This window comes from Danio aesculapii, chromosome 21, assembly GCF_903798145.1.
Source record: "Danio aesculapii chromosome 21, fDanAes4.1, whole genome shotgun sequence".
In the NCBI taxonomy this organism is placed as follows: domain Eukaryota; kingdom Metazoa; phylum Chordata; class Actinopteri; order Cypriniformes; family Danionidae; genus Danio; species Danio aesculapii.
In genome coordinates this window covers 37,968,900-37,985,853 of record NC_079455.1, presented here as the reverse complement: position 1 = coordinate 37,985,853, position 16,954 = coordinate 37,968,900, and the positions used below count along the sequence as shown (strand labels likewise).

General features: G+C 34.6%; 1 protein-coding gene across 2 annotated transcripts in view; it reads left to right on the top strand.

Moving 5' to 3' along the window:
* The window catches only part of ap3b1a (adaptor related protein complex 3 subunit beta 1a), a 117,144-nt gene extending 102,071 nt beyond the window's left edge, over positions 1 to 15,073 (top strand). For both annotated transcript variants that reach the window (XM_056445931.1, XM_056445930.1), the window contains exon 21: positions 14,572 to 15,073. In XM_056445931.1, coding sequence (XP_056301906.1) covers positions 14,572 to 14,728 — 157 coding nt within the window. In that variant the 3' untranslated portion in view covers positions 14,729 to 15,073. The remainder of the gene's footprint in view (positions 1 to 14,571) is intronic.
* The last annotated feature ends 1,881 nt before the right edge of the window (positions 15,074 to 16,954 follow it).

Below are 16,954 nucleotides of genomic sequence, written 5' to 3'. Positions count from 1 at the left end.
CACATACCTATAGATATATAATATTATACATATACATATTACACATATATAATATTAAACTTTAACAAATAATAATAATAAATGATGATAGTAATATAATATGATATAGTAATATAAGTTATAAAAATAGATGAAAAAACAGTGTGGATCACAAATAAGATGTTACAACAGGGCTGTGCAGATTATGAGAATTGGAACAACTTTTATAGCCATTTTTGTTGTATTTTATGCATTTAAAACATGCATGTTACATTATAAATAACATTATATGTAATGAACTAGGCAAATAACCATTTTTGCTAACAACAAACAGGGATATGCAGATTATGAGAATTGGAACAATGCTAAAAATATAAATTTTATACCCATTTTCTCTATATATCACAAGTATATTATATTATAAGTAACATTATATGTAATGAACAAGGCAAATAACTGTTTTTGGTAACAAAAAACAGGGATGTACAGATTATGAGTTTTAACACAATGCTAAAAATGTGACTTTTACACCCATTTTACACATTTATCCACATATAACATGCATGTAATATTATAAATAACAAATATAATGAAGTCGGCAAAATAAATTGTTTTTACTAAAAAAAACAGGGATGGAGATGAGAAGAACATTGCAAAAAATGTGACTTTTATACCCGTTTTACGTATTTTATGCATATTTAACATGCATGTTATATTATAACTAACATTTATTTGTAATAAACTAGGCAAATAACGTTTTATATATGTTTTTAATATATTTTTATATAATATTTTTTATAACATTTTACCATTATGGATTTACAGATTATGATAATTGGAGCAGTGCTGAAAATTTGACTTTTACACCCATTTTATGTATTTTATGCATGTAAAACGTGTTATTTAAATAAGGTTCTATGTAATGAACTTGACAAAATAAAAAAAATTGCTAACAAAAAACAGGCATGTACAGATTATGAGAATTGGAACCATACAAAAAATGTGACTTTTACCAAGTTTATGTATTTTATACATTTAAAACATGTATTTCATATTATAAACAACATGATATGTAATAAATTAGGCCAATAACAGTGCTAACAAAAAAAAATGTACAGATTATGAGAATTGTAACAAAGCTAAAAATATAGCTTTTATACCCATTTAATGCATATAAAACTTGCATGTTAAATGATAAATAACATATGTAATGAATTATAACAATGAACAGGAATGTACAGATTATGAGAACAATGCTTAATGAGACTTTTATTTAACTTATTTTATGCACACATAACATGCATGTTATATTGTAAATAGCATATGTAATGGAAAAATAAAGTTTTTTGCCAACAAAAAACAGGGATGTACTGATTATAAGAATTGAAACAATGTTAAAAACATGCATGTTATATTATAAATAATACATGTAACGAACTACACAAAATAAAAAATTTTGGCAAACAAAAATCAGGGATGGACAGATTATGAGAATTAAAGCAATGTATGTTACATTATTGATAATATGTACTGAACTAGCCAAATAAAAAAAAAATCTAACCAAAAAACAGGGATGTGCAGATTATGAGAATTAGAACAGTGCTAAAAATGTGACTTATTCCCATTTTAAGTATTTTATGCATATAACATGCATGTATTTTTATATATAATATTATATGTAATCTATGTTATGTTTACATTAATAATGTGTTATGCAGTTATTGAGATGTTTTGTCAGCTGATTAATAAATTGAATAATTTAATTGAATGAATCAAAAAACATGTACAACAATTAGAAATGTAGATTTCTTGATGTAATTGATGGATGCTCTGCAAACATTTTGTAATAGTTGTCAAATGGTGCTTTTATGCATGAAGAACAGAACCAATATAAGAAGAACAAATATTTACGTTCGCTTTTTTATAACAAAGTAGCACAAATGTATACATATCAGGCCAACAGGTGGATCGAGAATTTTAAAAAATAATTCTTGGGATGCATCAAGGCTTTGTCTTGGGCCCCTTTTAGTTCTTTTATTAACAACGATGTTATATCTCCTCGCTCCTCTGCTCTGTTTCATTTAAGTCAAATTTCATCAACAGTGCGCAACATATATGAGTACACCCCTCACAAATCTCTCATTTAAATGAATATTTTCAATAGGAAACTTTACAATATTATATTTGTGCATATACATTAGATTACTTTTGCCTTTTATACCCATTTTATGTATTTTATGCATATAAAACATGCATTTTATATTATAAGTAACTTTATATGTAATGAACTTGGCAAATAAACTTTTTTGCTAACAAAAACATGGATGTACAGATTATGAGAATTTAAAAATGTGACTTTTATAGACATTTTATGCATATAAAACATGCATGTTATATTATAAATAACATTATATGTAATTTATATTATGTTCACATAATAATGAGTTATGTAGTAATAAAGACTTTTTGGCAGCTGATTAATAAATTAAGAATAATTCAAATGGATACAAGTAATGAATTAGAAAACATGTACAACAATTAGAAATGTAGACTTCTTGATGTGATTGATGGATGTTCCGCAAACATTTTGTAATCGTTGTCAATAAGGTATTTTTTTTTTTTTTATTGCAATAATAACAGTGCATTACAACAAATACAGAACTAAAAGAAATATGGTACAATCAATAGAAATATTACTTTTTGGGACAAGAGAATTATAAGAATTTTATAACAAATATAATATCGATAAAGCACAAAGACAACGAGACAGAAAATGAAACAAACAAAAAAAAGGGAAAATACTTGAGGGCACATGACATAAAACAAATTATTGCAGAATATTAAATAAAGCACATGTTTTATAAGTTTTAATAGCTTTCTTGTTGTGAGAGTCTGTGATGGTTTTTAAATAAAGTATCAGTTCTCGTTTAAAAAATAAAAAATTTGGCTTACATTATACTTACAGTATATTTGCATTTGTGTATAAAAAACTTTCCAATAAATAAAATGAGGTTTATGCAAAAAGATGAATTATGGAAGTGTTTTCCTTTATTATAAAACCCCACAACAACATGTTTATAGGTTAAAGAAAAATCTGTCAATAGGGTATATGCTGAGCTATTGTGTTTCCCATACTGATAAACCTCCGGTGACCTGTTATTGGGTTTTTTCTATTTTATACGGTTCTTTTTACAACATGGATGTTGTAATGTAATTCAAACACAATCAGTTAAACAGACTTTGACATTCATTTAGTTGTTCAAGCGTAAAACGAGAGAAAAAGCCGTTTGCTCGCAGGCGCCCGTCAGAATCGGCTGGCTAGCGCAGAAGCTCCATTGAATATACTGGGGTAAAATAAATGCTCATATTATAAAGACATGGCAGATATCACTTAGCCAGTGGAGATCGCTGATTTTTAAAGAAAACAGACCTTAAACGCGCCGATTTTGCATTGGCATACAACTCACCGGAAACGATTAATCCAGGTTACTGGCAAATTAAAAGTCCTATTAGCATGTTTCGGCATATACCCCATTGGTGCATTTATGAGAACAACAATGACATTAGAAGAACAAATATTTACATTCACTTTTTTAAAACAAAGTAGCACATGAATTTTGAAAAACCCAAATGTATACATATCAGGCCAAGAGGTGGATTTGGGAAACTCTTGGGATACATCAAAGCTCTGTCTTGTTTGTACCTTGTAGTTCTTTTATTTCTGCCTTACACAATTTGCTTTTGAACAGCGATGTTATATCTCCGTGTCCCTCTGCTCTCCTGCTATTTAGTTCATATTTCATCTACAGTGCTCAACATTGCCCTCACAAATCTCTCATTTAAATGAATATTTTCAAGAGGAAGCTATACAATATTATATTTGTGCATATACATTAGATTAATCTGTACTGAAGCCAAATCTGGAGCTAATCTAACAAAATAACATGATAACAGTGCAAAATTAGTACACCCAAATTTATATGTTAGGGAAAAATATTAAATAAAACAAAAATTCAGGAGAAACAGAAAAATGTGTACAATTTTTGTATGAAATTTTGTAGTTTCTAGTTGTTTTTCCCAATGTTTCACATGATTTTAAATGTATTATCTTTCTATTCCTAAAGATGTTCGGTGACTAAAATATAATTTTAATAAATATATCCATTTAATAAATCTGTTTTGTTCAAATGAACCAAAATATATCACCTATATACACAGAGAATAAAATAAATATTCATTTTCAAAATGCGGCGAACTCATTTATGCTGAGCACTGTATACTGTTTAGTTCCTCTGTGTGCTAGTTAGTTAGCAGCTGTGCGAGTGGAGTTTGTTTCAGAGGCGCTTGTCCTTCATGTTAGAGAGGGACAGCTGGTCATCTGGTCACTCGCATTAACCTCTATTAGGACAGAGGACTCTTAAAACAGACACACAAACATACTTGGCACGGACATTTGGCAATTGATAGCTAAAGCCTTCTCTGCAGACTGGAGGACATGGTGGAGTAGAAGCACGAGGCTTTACCATATGGTGCATGCAGTGCAGAGCGATGGCTTTCAGAGTTTAAGAAATGGGACATGTTGTAAACGGAATGGAAATAGCAGATTTAAGTCTGTGATAGTCCACTAATAAGGGTCAGTGAAGGTCAGTAAGGGTCAGTCTTACATAAATGAGTAGCTTTCAGTTTGGAAGTAAAAAAGATTTCTGTTTTACATTAGACTAATGGGGTACATGCACAGTGTTTTACAGCCAATGATAAACCTCTGGTGAAAGCTTAATGTGATTATTTTCAATTTCATAAGGTCCCTTTTACAGCATCGATGTTGTAATGTAATTACAATACATTCAGTTAAATAGACTTAACATAATACGGGATCTCTCCCCCGTCAACCCCCCACCCCTTTAAAAAATCCCTAAATTACTAAATATGTTCATTTGGAGCTGTTTCATTGTAAATAAACAGTTCAATGGTCAGTACTATGTTTTATTATTATTATTTAGAAAAGAAAAATGAAATAGTATACATTAGCAGCAAATCCATTAGCAAACAGTTCAGCTTATTAAAATCAATAGCTATTATAATGAAATAGAATCAAGCTATCAAATCTCATTAGCCGTTTCTTCACTGTATAACTTACACATTCTGATTAAATAGCAATAATTGAATCTCTAATTTATTTAGATTTTTTTTCTGTTCATTACATTAAATAACAGGTGTCACTTTAAAAATGCACAGATCTAACGTTATAATGAAAGCTTTCGATTGCTTTCCTAACTTTTTGTGCTCATTTAGGACTAGATTAGTTGTGTTTGTAAAAAAAACCATCAAGACCGATTTCTTTAGATATTATTATTATTTATTATGTGTATATGTCTGTTCAAATACGCACCCAAATCCCTGACTTTCGCTCTGTTTTAAATTGCGTGTACAGAATCTGTCTGGGAAACAGCGTCTATTGATCGCTATGGAGCGCGTCAGCTGACAGTCACGCACCGCTACATGACTGTTTTGAAGATTGCATATGAAGGGAGACGGCTCCTGTAATGCAAAGGATAGGGAATCCCGCGTTTTTATATTTATTTCAAAGTGTTTTCATGCCTAAACAAAGCGAAAGCATGGAACAGATTTACAGAACTCACATTTAAGAGCAAGGGGCGGCCCCTGGTGGTTCGGCGGTGTGGGTTGCGTATAGGGAGGATTGGCTCCTTAATGTTTATTTGCCACCCTTCAAAGAAAGACTGAAAATACAGGAGAAATACAGGAAAATACTTTTACGGGATGATAGCGGGATATAGAACTGTAAAATATGGGAGAATCCCGGGAGGCTTGATAGGTATGAGACTTAAGCATTCATTTAGTTGTTCAAGCTTAAAAAAAGATGAAATACCATGTCAGGATTATCAGGCGAGCGCAAAAACTCCATTGAAAATACTGGGGTAAAATAAACTGTCATATTTTAAAGACATGGGGGGTGTAAGGTAATGCAGTGCTTCTTGTCTGGTTTGAGACCCACTTTATATCGTATATTTATCAGGCAGTGAAGATCACTCATTTTTTTAAAAATCAGACCTTAAACGTGGCAATTTCATAATGGAAAGACAGTTTACCGGAAGCACTAAGCCTATCTGGCTGAAATAATTGGAATAGTTGGTGGTTCATTTTTGAACAATGACACGCTCCCTATATTGTTTACCATGCTACTCTGAATATTCGGTCAGAAATAGCATATAAGGATGCCTTAGTCCTGCACCCCAACGGCCAAGCACCATAGTCACTTTAGGACAAAGAGCGTGAGAGAGTGAGACCAGCGATCCTTGTATGCATTAAATATTGCACATTATGACAAGATTTGCTTGCCACACAACTGAAAACTACTAGATATAATACAGTTTTTCGTTCATAATTGTATTATTATAAAGTACTGTAAAGTTTTCTAACTGGCGAAAGACATGATCCAGTGCAGAGATGCCCAAAGTTTACCCATTGTAAGCTTTGATTTGGCCAATCAAGGCAATAAATACTGTAATTCTGTTATAAATGAGATTGTATAATGAACTTATTACAGTAAAAACAAAACAATGTAAAAAAAATCCATTGTTAATATGAAGCAAAGTTTTTTTAAATAATTTATTAAATAAATTAAGAAATTATCCAAGGCAATTATATTTACATTTGGCCCACTAGCCTCAATCAAGTTTGGTTTTTGGCCCTTCATGAGAAAAAGTTTGGGCACGCCTGATCTAGTGGGTAGTCTACTGTCATGTTTAAGGTGCGCGTTCGTGATTTCAGGAGGCGTGTGCTTTGGACGGCAGGGGAGGGACTGAGTTTCCAAAGCTATTATGCTAACGGTTAGCATTTTGGATCACCTACTGCACCTTTAGGTGAACTTATTTGTTTTTACAAATTTAAGTAGATTGAACATAATAAATAAGTTGTCCCAATGAAGTCTCAATAATTGTGTCGTTTCAGCTCGTTTTTAATAAGCAATTTGATGATTTCTTTTTTTAATGCCTGTCATTTATTTATTATATATTTATCTAAGTAGACCTTTTATCTGTGAAATATCGGCTAATAAAGCAACTAACCTGATGTTTCTATCCCAGTTTAGATGAGTGAAAGTGAATGATAACTGTTGCGCGTGAACAGGAATCTCAGCAGTCGAGTCTTTAAGGCTGAATAAAGAGGCGACAGTCATTTAGTCTCTCTGTCTGTCTGTCTGTCTCTGATTAAGAGCAAGTGTTCATCTGTGTGTGTGTGTTTGTGTGTGGATCGATAGTGGTTCTTCTGGCCAGAGCCAGGCCTCTGCTTTGCTTTTCTTCCCACAGCCTCAATTAATCCAGTTCAGAGGCCCAGTGGTGACAGACCAGAATACCAATGACCCATTTAGAGCCCCATCCACACATTTACAACACACACACACCCGGGGTAGAGGTGCTGTGTGTATGTTTATTTTATGTGAGAATGAGGGACAGATTGATAGAGAGAGTTCAACTGGATGACTGACCAGTATCAGGACCCGCAGCTCTTATTATGCCACAAATTTTCTGTTTGTGTCTGTATTTGAGTATGTTAGTTTGGAAGCAGCTGAAATCCTGTGGATCAAGTGGCTTTGGCTTAACACACACACACACACACACACACGCACACACACATTCTGTGCCTCGGGGCTGTGTTAAGTGCGTGTGTAAATAAGACTTTTATAAACTGACTCCGTTAGTAGAGCCACCGGGACTTAGAGATCAAAGTGTCACCAGCACAGAGAGTTAGAATGAACTTGATCCATCCATCCATCCATCCATTTTTCGATCCATCTTTCATTCCATCAAACATTTATCTTTAATTCCTCCATTCATCCATTTTTCGATTTATGGATCTATCTTTCATTCCATTGAACATTCATCAGTTAATCATTCTATCTACCAATTCCATACATTTGTCCATCCATCATCCATCCATCTGTCATTCCATTCATCCATCGTTCCATCCATCCGTCGTTTCGTCCATCTATCTGTTGTTCCATCCAACTGTCTGTCATTTCATCCATCCATTCATCCACCCATCCATCTGTTGTTCCATCCATCCATCTTTTGATCTATGGATCTGTTGTTCATTCCATCGAACATTCATCAATCAATCATTCAATCTATCAATCATTTTGTTGTTCCATCATTAATTCCATTCATCCATCTGTTGTTTCGTCCATCCATCCATCGTTTCCCCCATTCATTTGTCGTTCCATCCATCCTTCGTTCTATCCATTCATCCGTTGTTTCATCCATCCATCTGTTGTTCCACCCATCCATCCTTCTGTTGTTCCATCCATCCATCCATCCATCCATCCATCCATTCGTTGTTCCATCCATCAATCCATCCATCCGTTGTTCCATCCTTCCATCCATCCGTTGTTCCATTCATCCATCAGTTGTTCCATCCATCCATCTGTTGTTGCATTCTTCCATTAATCCATCGGTTCCTCCATTTGCCATTCCATCCATCCATCCATCCATCGTTCCGTCCATCCATCCGTCATTCCATCCCTCCATCATTCCATCAGTTGTTCGATCCATCCATCCATCTGTTGTTGCATCCATCCATCTATCCAGCATTCCATCCATTTGTAGTTCCATCCATCCATCCATCTGTTGTTGCATCCATCCATCTATCCAGCATTCCATCCATTTGTAGTTCCATCCATCCATCCGTCATTCTGTCCATCCATCATTCTGTCCATCCATCCGTACGTCGTTCCGTCTATCTGTCATTTGGTCCATCCATTCGTCATTTTTTCCATCTATCTGTTGTTCCATCCATCCATCTATCCATCCATCCATTCTTCCATCTGTTGTTCCATCCATCCAATCATTGTACATCAATTATTCATCAAATTGTTCTATCTGTCTATCTATCTATCTATCTATCTATCTATCTATCTATCTATCTATCTATCTATCTGTCTGTCTGTCTGTCTGTCTGTCTGTCTGTCTGTCTGTCTGTCTGTCTGTCTGTCTGTCTGTCTGTCTGTCTGTCTGTCTGTCTATCATTAGACCGTCTGTCTGTCTGTCTGTCTGTCTGTCTGTCCAAGTAACAGTCCATCTATCCCATCATCTATCTATTTAGTTATATTTTATCAATGTAGCGTTCTATCTCTTTGTTACTGTTCTGTCTATCTTTTCTCAATAGTTCTGTCTAACTCAGTCTATTAGCGTAGATCAGTTCTGACCATCAGACGGTCTCCATTTGGTTAGCAGTTATCTCGTCCGCCTCATTCTGTCACGTCTGAAAACGGTGCTCATTGTGTGCGAGACGGAGGCTCTGGGAGTGAAGGGGCCTCATGGTGGGACCAGGGGTCTGTGTGTCTCTCTGTGCTAAATGGGGTCCCGGCGTGTGAGGCTGTGTGCTAAACGGCTGATTGTTGTATAATAGGCTGTGTAAATAGGAGGCAGATGGCGGTGAATCGGGCACGTGGGTTTGGAGGATGGATGGACAGACAGGAGGGAGGATCAAGGGCACGGAGGGCGGACGAGGTCGTGTCTCTGCTGTCAGAGGAGCCATTTGGGCTTCCTTTACTAGTGTTTTTAGACTGGGACGTTTCCAGAGTTAGCTTTGCTAAGTAGCCCATTACTGAAGCACACTGCATTGGCAGTACTGGACGTTTAAGAATTTTTTTGTTCATTTTGCATTATAAATTGTATAGTTTGTTCGTTGTTTATAGTGGCGACTTTTTACGAGGGAAATAAGTATTTAACACGTTACCATTTTTCTCAAAAAACATATTTCTAGAGGTGCTGTTGACTTGAAAGTTTCACCAGATGTTGAAAACAACCAAAAATCCATATATGAAAAGAAAACAAATATAATTAGTTTACAAATTAAGTTATATGTATTAAAATTAAATGAGACAGGGAAAAAGTAGTAAACACATGAAGAAAGGGAGGTGTAGAAAGGCAATGAGAGCCTAGACAGCAGCTGAAATCTCTCAGAAGTTATTCAGTAACTCTCTGCACTTCCTCATTGTAGATGAATATTAGCTGCTTTAGTCCAACATCTACATAAGCAGGATGATAAAGATGAAACCAGAGTGGACATTTCAATAAGACAATGATCCAAAACACAGCTAAGTAAACTTTCAAATGCTTTCAGAGAAAGAAAATCAAGCTGTAGAATGGCCCAGCCAATCACCTCACTTGAATCCAATAGAAAATACAAATTAAAGATCAGATTTGATAGACGAGACTCACAGAACCGTCAAGATTTTTACACTCTGTTGAAGTCTGTGAGAAAATCTCACCTGAGCAATTCATGTGGCTTCATTCTGCATATAAGAGGCATCTTTAAGCTACCAGCATAAAAATAGCAAAGAATAAAACAGATTAAAATGTCTCACAACAGGTTTTAAAGGAATGAATAAGAAAAGAAAGACATAATAGCGTGATCTGTGGGACGTAGTACATTGCTCATTCAGTAAAGGCACAGATGTGTTTTAGGTCTAAATGCGCCACATGTTGGAGCACATCTGATTAATTCTGAAAGCTGGTTCCACCAGCAGGGGGAGTAGTAGCTAAAGGTGGATTCACCCTGCTTTGACAACACTGGGAATTCCTAATTTGCTTGATTCTAATGATCTGATTAACCTTTTCACATGTACAATCACACCGGTGTGATTAGAACATCCAGAAAGCAGGTCATCAACTACTTAAATTCATTGCAAATTGTATAGTATAAATGGTGCAGTCACATAGAAAATCCGAACAATTCTCAAAAATAATATGTGCGCTTTAAATTCCTGGATGATGCACTTATTCAATCGTTAAAAAGTGTGAGATGCTGAACACGTCACGCACTTAACGATTGCAGTTTTCTTGCATAACCGAACCATTGAGCTATTGGGTGCTTAGGTTGGATTATTTGATTTATTTTGTATTGTTGCAAGCTAAATTCTCTCATGTTATGTAAATGAAAATGAAATACAGATTATTAGCAGAACATCACTTTTTAATGTTTGTAAATACCCGTGGATGTCTATGGAGAGTAATTATTGATTTTCATAGTTTTATGTATTTACTGTGGGATCATGGAGGCTTCTTATTTTTCATTTTTAATAATATTTTGCTTGTTTTTTGTGTTGTTATTTTCATGAAAATATTAGATTTCGGTCGATATCTAGATTAGTGCTGGGCAAAAAATCAATCGCGATTAATCGCAGTCAAAAATCAAAGTTTGTTTTCACTTAATATATGTGTTTATTACTGTGTGTATTTATTATGTATATATAAATACATGCATGTATATATTTTGAGAAAAATTTTATTTATATTGAGATATAAAATATACATGTATGTGATACATTTATTCTATTGATATATTATGATGATATTATTATTATGGTAATATGTAACAAAATAGTTTTGTATAGTTTTGTTTCTATGCATATGTTTGTATAACAGTTAGGCCCGTCACGATATCTATTTTTTGTCGTACGATATATTGCACCAAAATATATTGTAATATTTATATATTATTATTGCAATATTATTGTTTAATTAACAATATTATTATTGCTCATTATGTAATGCCAGAATGAAAATATAATAGCACTATAATGTAAGTACACTCTTTCGAAGAACACATTTTATTCTTAAGAATATATTTCATTTAATTATAGTCATTTTAACAATTTAATAATGAGGCATTGGAATCAGAATGTGAAAACGCTATCCTAAATACATAATAATAAATGTTAACAAAAAAGGGGCTGCGATATCTGCTTTCAGATCTATTTTCAGTTGTGACACCCACATGAAAATATACTAAAGTCATTTATAGTAAATACTATAGTGTTTATTTTTAACCATACTGACACTTCCTATAGAGAGAGGTTGCGCAATCAGCTAAAATGTTGCTAGAATTGGTTTTATGTATGGGCGATGTATATTGCATCACTAAAAATGATTGACGTCATGTCCATGTGTGCGATAAGTCGATATATTGATTATTGTGACAGGCCTAATCACATATACATAATAAATATATATAATCCACACACTTATGTCAAAACAAACTTTTATTTTGGATGTAATTTAAAATGACCGTGCATACATGTGTGTATCCTTCAGAAATCATTATATGAGTCAAACATACTCTCTCCATTAATGATGTCTAAGCATTCTTTGCTCCACAATTGCCATATGTCAAAGCAAAATGATTCAGCAATGAAATAATAATTAATGTAATTAAATCATCGCAATCATTTGGCTGCTTTAATACAGAAACGTGGCTGTCAGACATTCATTCACTGTAATGGTGATGATATTGCTGAATCTGCCTCAAACCATTCTGTAGTGTAATAGCTGTGCGTGTGCGTATGCGTGTGCGTGTGTGACTGACAGCAGTGTGTCCCTTGGCCCCTAATAGCTGCTTAATCAGACCAAATAATAGACTGCCATGCCTGTTCAATACACACACACACACCCGCACTCACTTATCCCCCTTCACTCCCCCATCTCTGAATGTGTATGGTGCATATTTCAATACAAACCTCATTAATGTTTGTTTTGCATCAATATTGTGTTTTTAAACACTGGTATATATAAATAAATACTTTTGCAACATAGCATTATGAGATAATAAATCTATACAAGGGTTAATTTGCTTATTTACTTTACACTATTTAAATATAATATAGTATAATATAATGTAATGTAATATAATATCTATACAAAGGTTAATTTGCATATTTATCTTACACTGTTTATTTAAAAATATATTATATAATATATATCTATACAAAGGTTAATTTGCATATTTATCTTACACTGTTTATTTAAAAATATATAATATAATATATATCTATACAAAGGTTAATTTACATATTTATCTTACTGTTTATTTAAAAATATATTATGTAATGTAATATAATATTTATTACATAGTTATTTATAATATTTTATTTATTTTTACAAAGTGAAGAGAAAGAAGGAAAAGAAAGGGAAAGGGAAAAGGAATAAAATGAAAAGGCAAAGAAAAAAGGGAATGAAAAAGAAAGAAAGAGAGAGGAAAAAAGAAAAGAACAGAGGAAGAAATTGAAAGAGAGAGTAAAGGAAAGAAAAAAATATAAGGAAGAGAATGAAGTAAGAAAAGAAAGAAAGAGGAGAGAAAAAAAAGAAAAAAAGAATAACGAGAGGAAAAACGAACGAAAAAATGAATAAAAGAAAGAGAAAGAAAGAAAAGGGAGCAAGGAAATGAAAGAAAGAGAGTAAAGGAAAGAAGGAACAAAAGAAAGAGAAAAAAGTAAAGAAAAAGGGGAAAGGGAAAAATAAAGAAAATAACAAAAAAGAGAATGAAGGAAATGAAAGCGAGAGAGAGAGAGTAAAGGAAAGAAAGAACAAACGTTAGGAAAAGAAGAATAGAAAGAGAAGGAAAAAAGGAAAGGGGGAAAGAGGACAAGAAGGGAAAAAATGAATGAAAGGAAAAATTAATGAAAGGAGAAAGGAAGTAAATGAAATGAAAGACAGAGAGAGAAAGTAAGGGGAAGAAAGAAAGATGGAAGAAAAAAGAAAAGAAGAAAATGAAAGAAAGAGAATAAAGGAAAGAAGGAACAAAAGCAAGAGAAAGAAGGAAAGAAAGAGAATGAAAAGAAAGGGGAAAGAAGAAGAAATAATGAAAGGAAAAAATTAAGGAACTGAAAGAAAGGGAATGAAAGAGAGAGAAAGTAAAGGGAAGAAGGAACAAAAGGAAGTGAAAGAAAGAAAGAAATGGAAGTAGAAAAGAAGGGGGGAAGGAAATGAAAGAAAAAGAGAGAAAGTAAAGGAAATAAGGAACAAAAGGAAGAGAAAGAGGGAAATAAAGAGAAAGAGAGAAAAGAAAGGATGGAAAAAAATTTATAAAAGAAAAGGAAGGAAGGGAGAAGGAAATGAGAGAGAGAGAGAGTTGCTAGTATGATTAGTATGATTAGAAGGAAGGGAGGAAGGAAAGGAAAGAAAGGGAAGAAATGCAAGATAGAGAGAGAAACAAAAGGGAGAGAAAAAAGGAAAAGGGGAAAATAAAGGAAGATTAAAAAAATGGAACGAGAAAGAAACCAAGAATAAGGGAAGAACGAAGGAAGGAAATGAAAGAGAGAGAGAGCAAAGGAAACACGGAACAAAAGGAAGAGAAAGAAGGAATGAGAATGAGAGAAAAGGAAAGAGAAAGAAAAGGAAAAGAAGGGAAAAATTTTGAAAAAAGGAATGAAGGAAATGAAAGAGAGAAAGTAAAGGGAAGAAGGAACAAATGAAAGAGAAAGAAAGAAAGAAAGAAAGAAAGAAAGAAAGAAAGAAGGAAAGAATGAAAAAAGGAAAGAAAGAATTAAAGAACATGAAATATTAAAAGAAGATGAAAGATAGAGAGAAAGAAAAAGTAATGAAACAGTTTTGTGTTTTTGTGCTCAAGTGCAGTGTTGGGATTCATCTGTTGTGTGTGTGTGTATGTGTGTGTGTGTGTGTGTGTGTGTGTGTGTGTGTGTGTGTGTGTGTGTGTGTGCGTGTGTGCGTGTGTGCGTGTGTGCGTGTGTGCGTGTGTGTGTGTGTGTGTGTGTGTGTGTTGTGTGTGTGTTTGCAGGTTTGCAGGTAAGACGGTGAGCTCTTCATCTCTGGTGTTGGTTTCAGTGACTCTGAAGGATCCTAAAGCTCAGATCACAGTAAACACTGAGAAAAGCGTCATGGGCTCAATGCTGCTGCGCCAGCTGAAAACTGCCCTGAGCAACAGCGCCACCTAGAAACCACACCTGCAGAACTCCACCTGGCCGACAATAACACCTGTAATGAGAAGATGCTCGCTTTCAGGTCTTCCCTCAGTCTCAGAGGCTTTATATGCTCGGATTTCTTTACATGTTAAAGTTCAGTGTCAGATTTCACTGTATTCAGAAAAGCTCAGTCATCACAATTTGGAGAATCGGTGTGTTCGTTGGCCAGATTTAATCACGTTGGATGTCTGGATGATATTTTGAGCTTGTAGTTTGATTAAAAACGTGCAAAGCGATGTGAAGTGCCTTTTCAAAACTGATGAATCTAAGTGCCCGACGAGTTACATTACAGTGATTAAAAAGATGTGGGAAAAAGAAGGTCTTGCTGGATTGGTTCATTTCCACTGTGTCCTGACTACATATACACTCACCGGCCACTTTATTAGGTACACCTGTCTAACTGCTTGTTAACGCAAATTTCCAGTCAGCCAATCACACGGCAACAACTCAAGGCATGTAGACATGGTCAAGACGATCTGCTGCTGTTCAAACCGAGCATCAAGAAGAAAGGTGATTTAAGTGACTTTGAACATGGCATGGTTGTTATTGCCAGATGGGCTGGTCTGAGTATTTCAGAAACTGCTGATCTACTGGGATTTTCACGCACAACCATCTTTAGGGTTTACAGAGAATGGTCTGATAAACAGAAAATATCCAGTGAGCGGCAGTTCTGTGGGCGTAAATGCCTTGTTGATGTCAGAGGAGAATGGCCAGACTGGTTGGAGCTGATAGAAAGGCAACAGTAACTCAAATAACCACTCGTTACAACCGAGGTCTGCAGAAGAGCATCTCTGAACACACAACATGTCCAACCTTGAGGCAGATGGGCTACAGCAGCAGAAGACCACACCGGGTGCCACTCCTGTCAGCTAAGAACAGGAAACTGAGGCTACAATTCACACAGGCTCACCAAAATTAGACAATAGAAGATTGGAAAAGGTTGCCTAGTCTGATGAGTCTCGATTTCTGCTGCGACATTCAGATGGTTGGGTCAGAATTAGGCATCAACAACATGAAATGCATGGATCCATCCTGCCTTGTATCAGCAGTTCAGGCTGGTGGTGTAATGGAGTGGGGTATATTTTATTGGCCCATTAGTACCAGTTGAGCATCATGCCAACGCTACAGCCTACCTGAGTATTATTGCTGATCATGTCCGTCCCTTTATGACCACAGTGTACCCATCTTCTGATGGCTACTTCCAGCAGGGTAATGCACCATGTCATAAAGCGCGAATCATCTCTCACTGGATTCTTAAACATGACAATGAGTTCACTGTACTCAAATGGCCTCCACAGTCACCATATCTCAATCCAATAGAGCAGTGTGACCTATTATACTATGAGTTATGCAAACTTATGAGTTATGGTAAGAAATAACCATATGTGAATTATTTTAGTGATTTATTTTTATTTTAGTATTAGTAATGTACATATAAATCACCTTGATTGTAACATTTCTGAGCCTAAATTACTATTAATATAAATGATATTATTAATGATAATGCTATATTATTAATAACGAACTTACATGTATACCATAAATAACAGCAGACTCCCACTAAAGTGTCTTTCAGTTTTTTGATAAAATAAGTTAATCAGGCGTATTTACAACAAAAAATCATCTGATGATGCGTTAAAAAAGTGACTAATGGGATTTTTACATTTTGATTTCAATATCTACCTAATAATAATGATGAAATCAGTGTGTGTGTGTGCTGAACACCTCAAAAGTCATAGCGTGCACATACTGTATTGTTTGTCATAAAACACACACACACATTCCTCCTGACTCTCACAGCCTCTTTGGATGTTTGAGTGTGTGTTATATGTTGAGATCTTCAGCACATTTGCCCGTTAAACTGTGCTTTATGTCCAGTATGAGGCTTTTCTCCGTCACATCATTATTGGACATTATGGCTGTGGTTGTTTATGACTGCAGACAAACACACACACACACACACACACACACAGAGAGAGCTGATATGATGTTCATCTGACAGCTTTATGGTCCTCTGAGATGCTTCAGCTTCTTCTTCATCACTGAAGGCTGTTAAGATGTCAACAGAGGAGCTGAGAAAAACACTCGTCTCCAGACACACGTGTGTTTAGATGCTTCACTGTGTGTGTGCTGTTTATGTCTAATTATGGTGATTGCGTAATCATACTGTTGATATGATGCATGGTGAAATCACTAAAA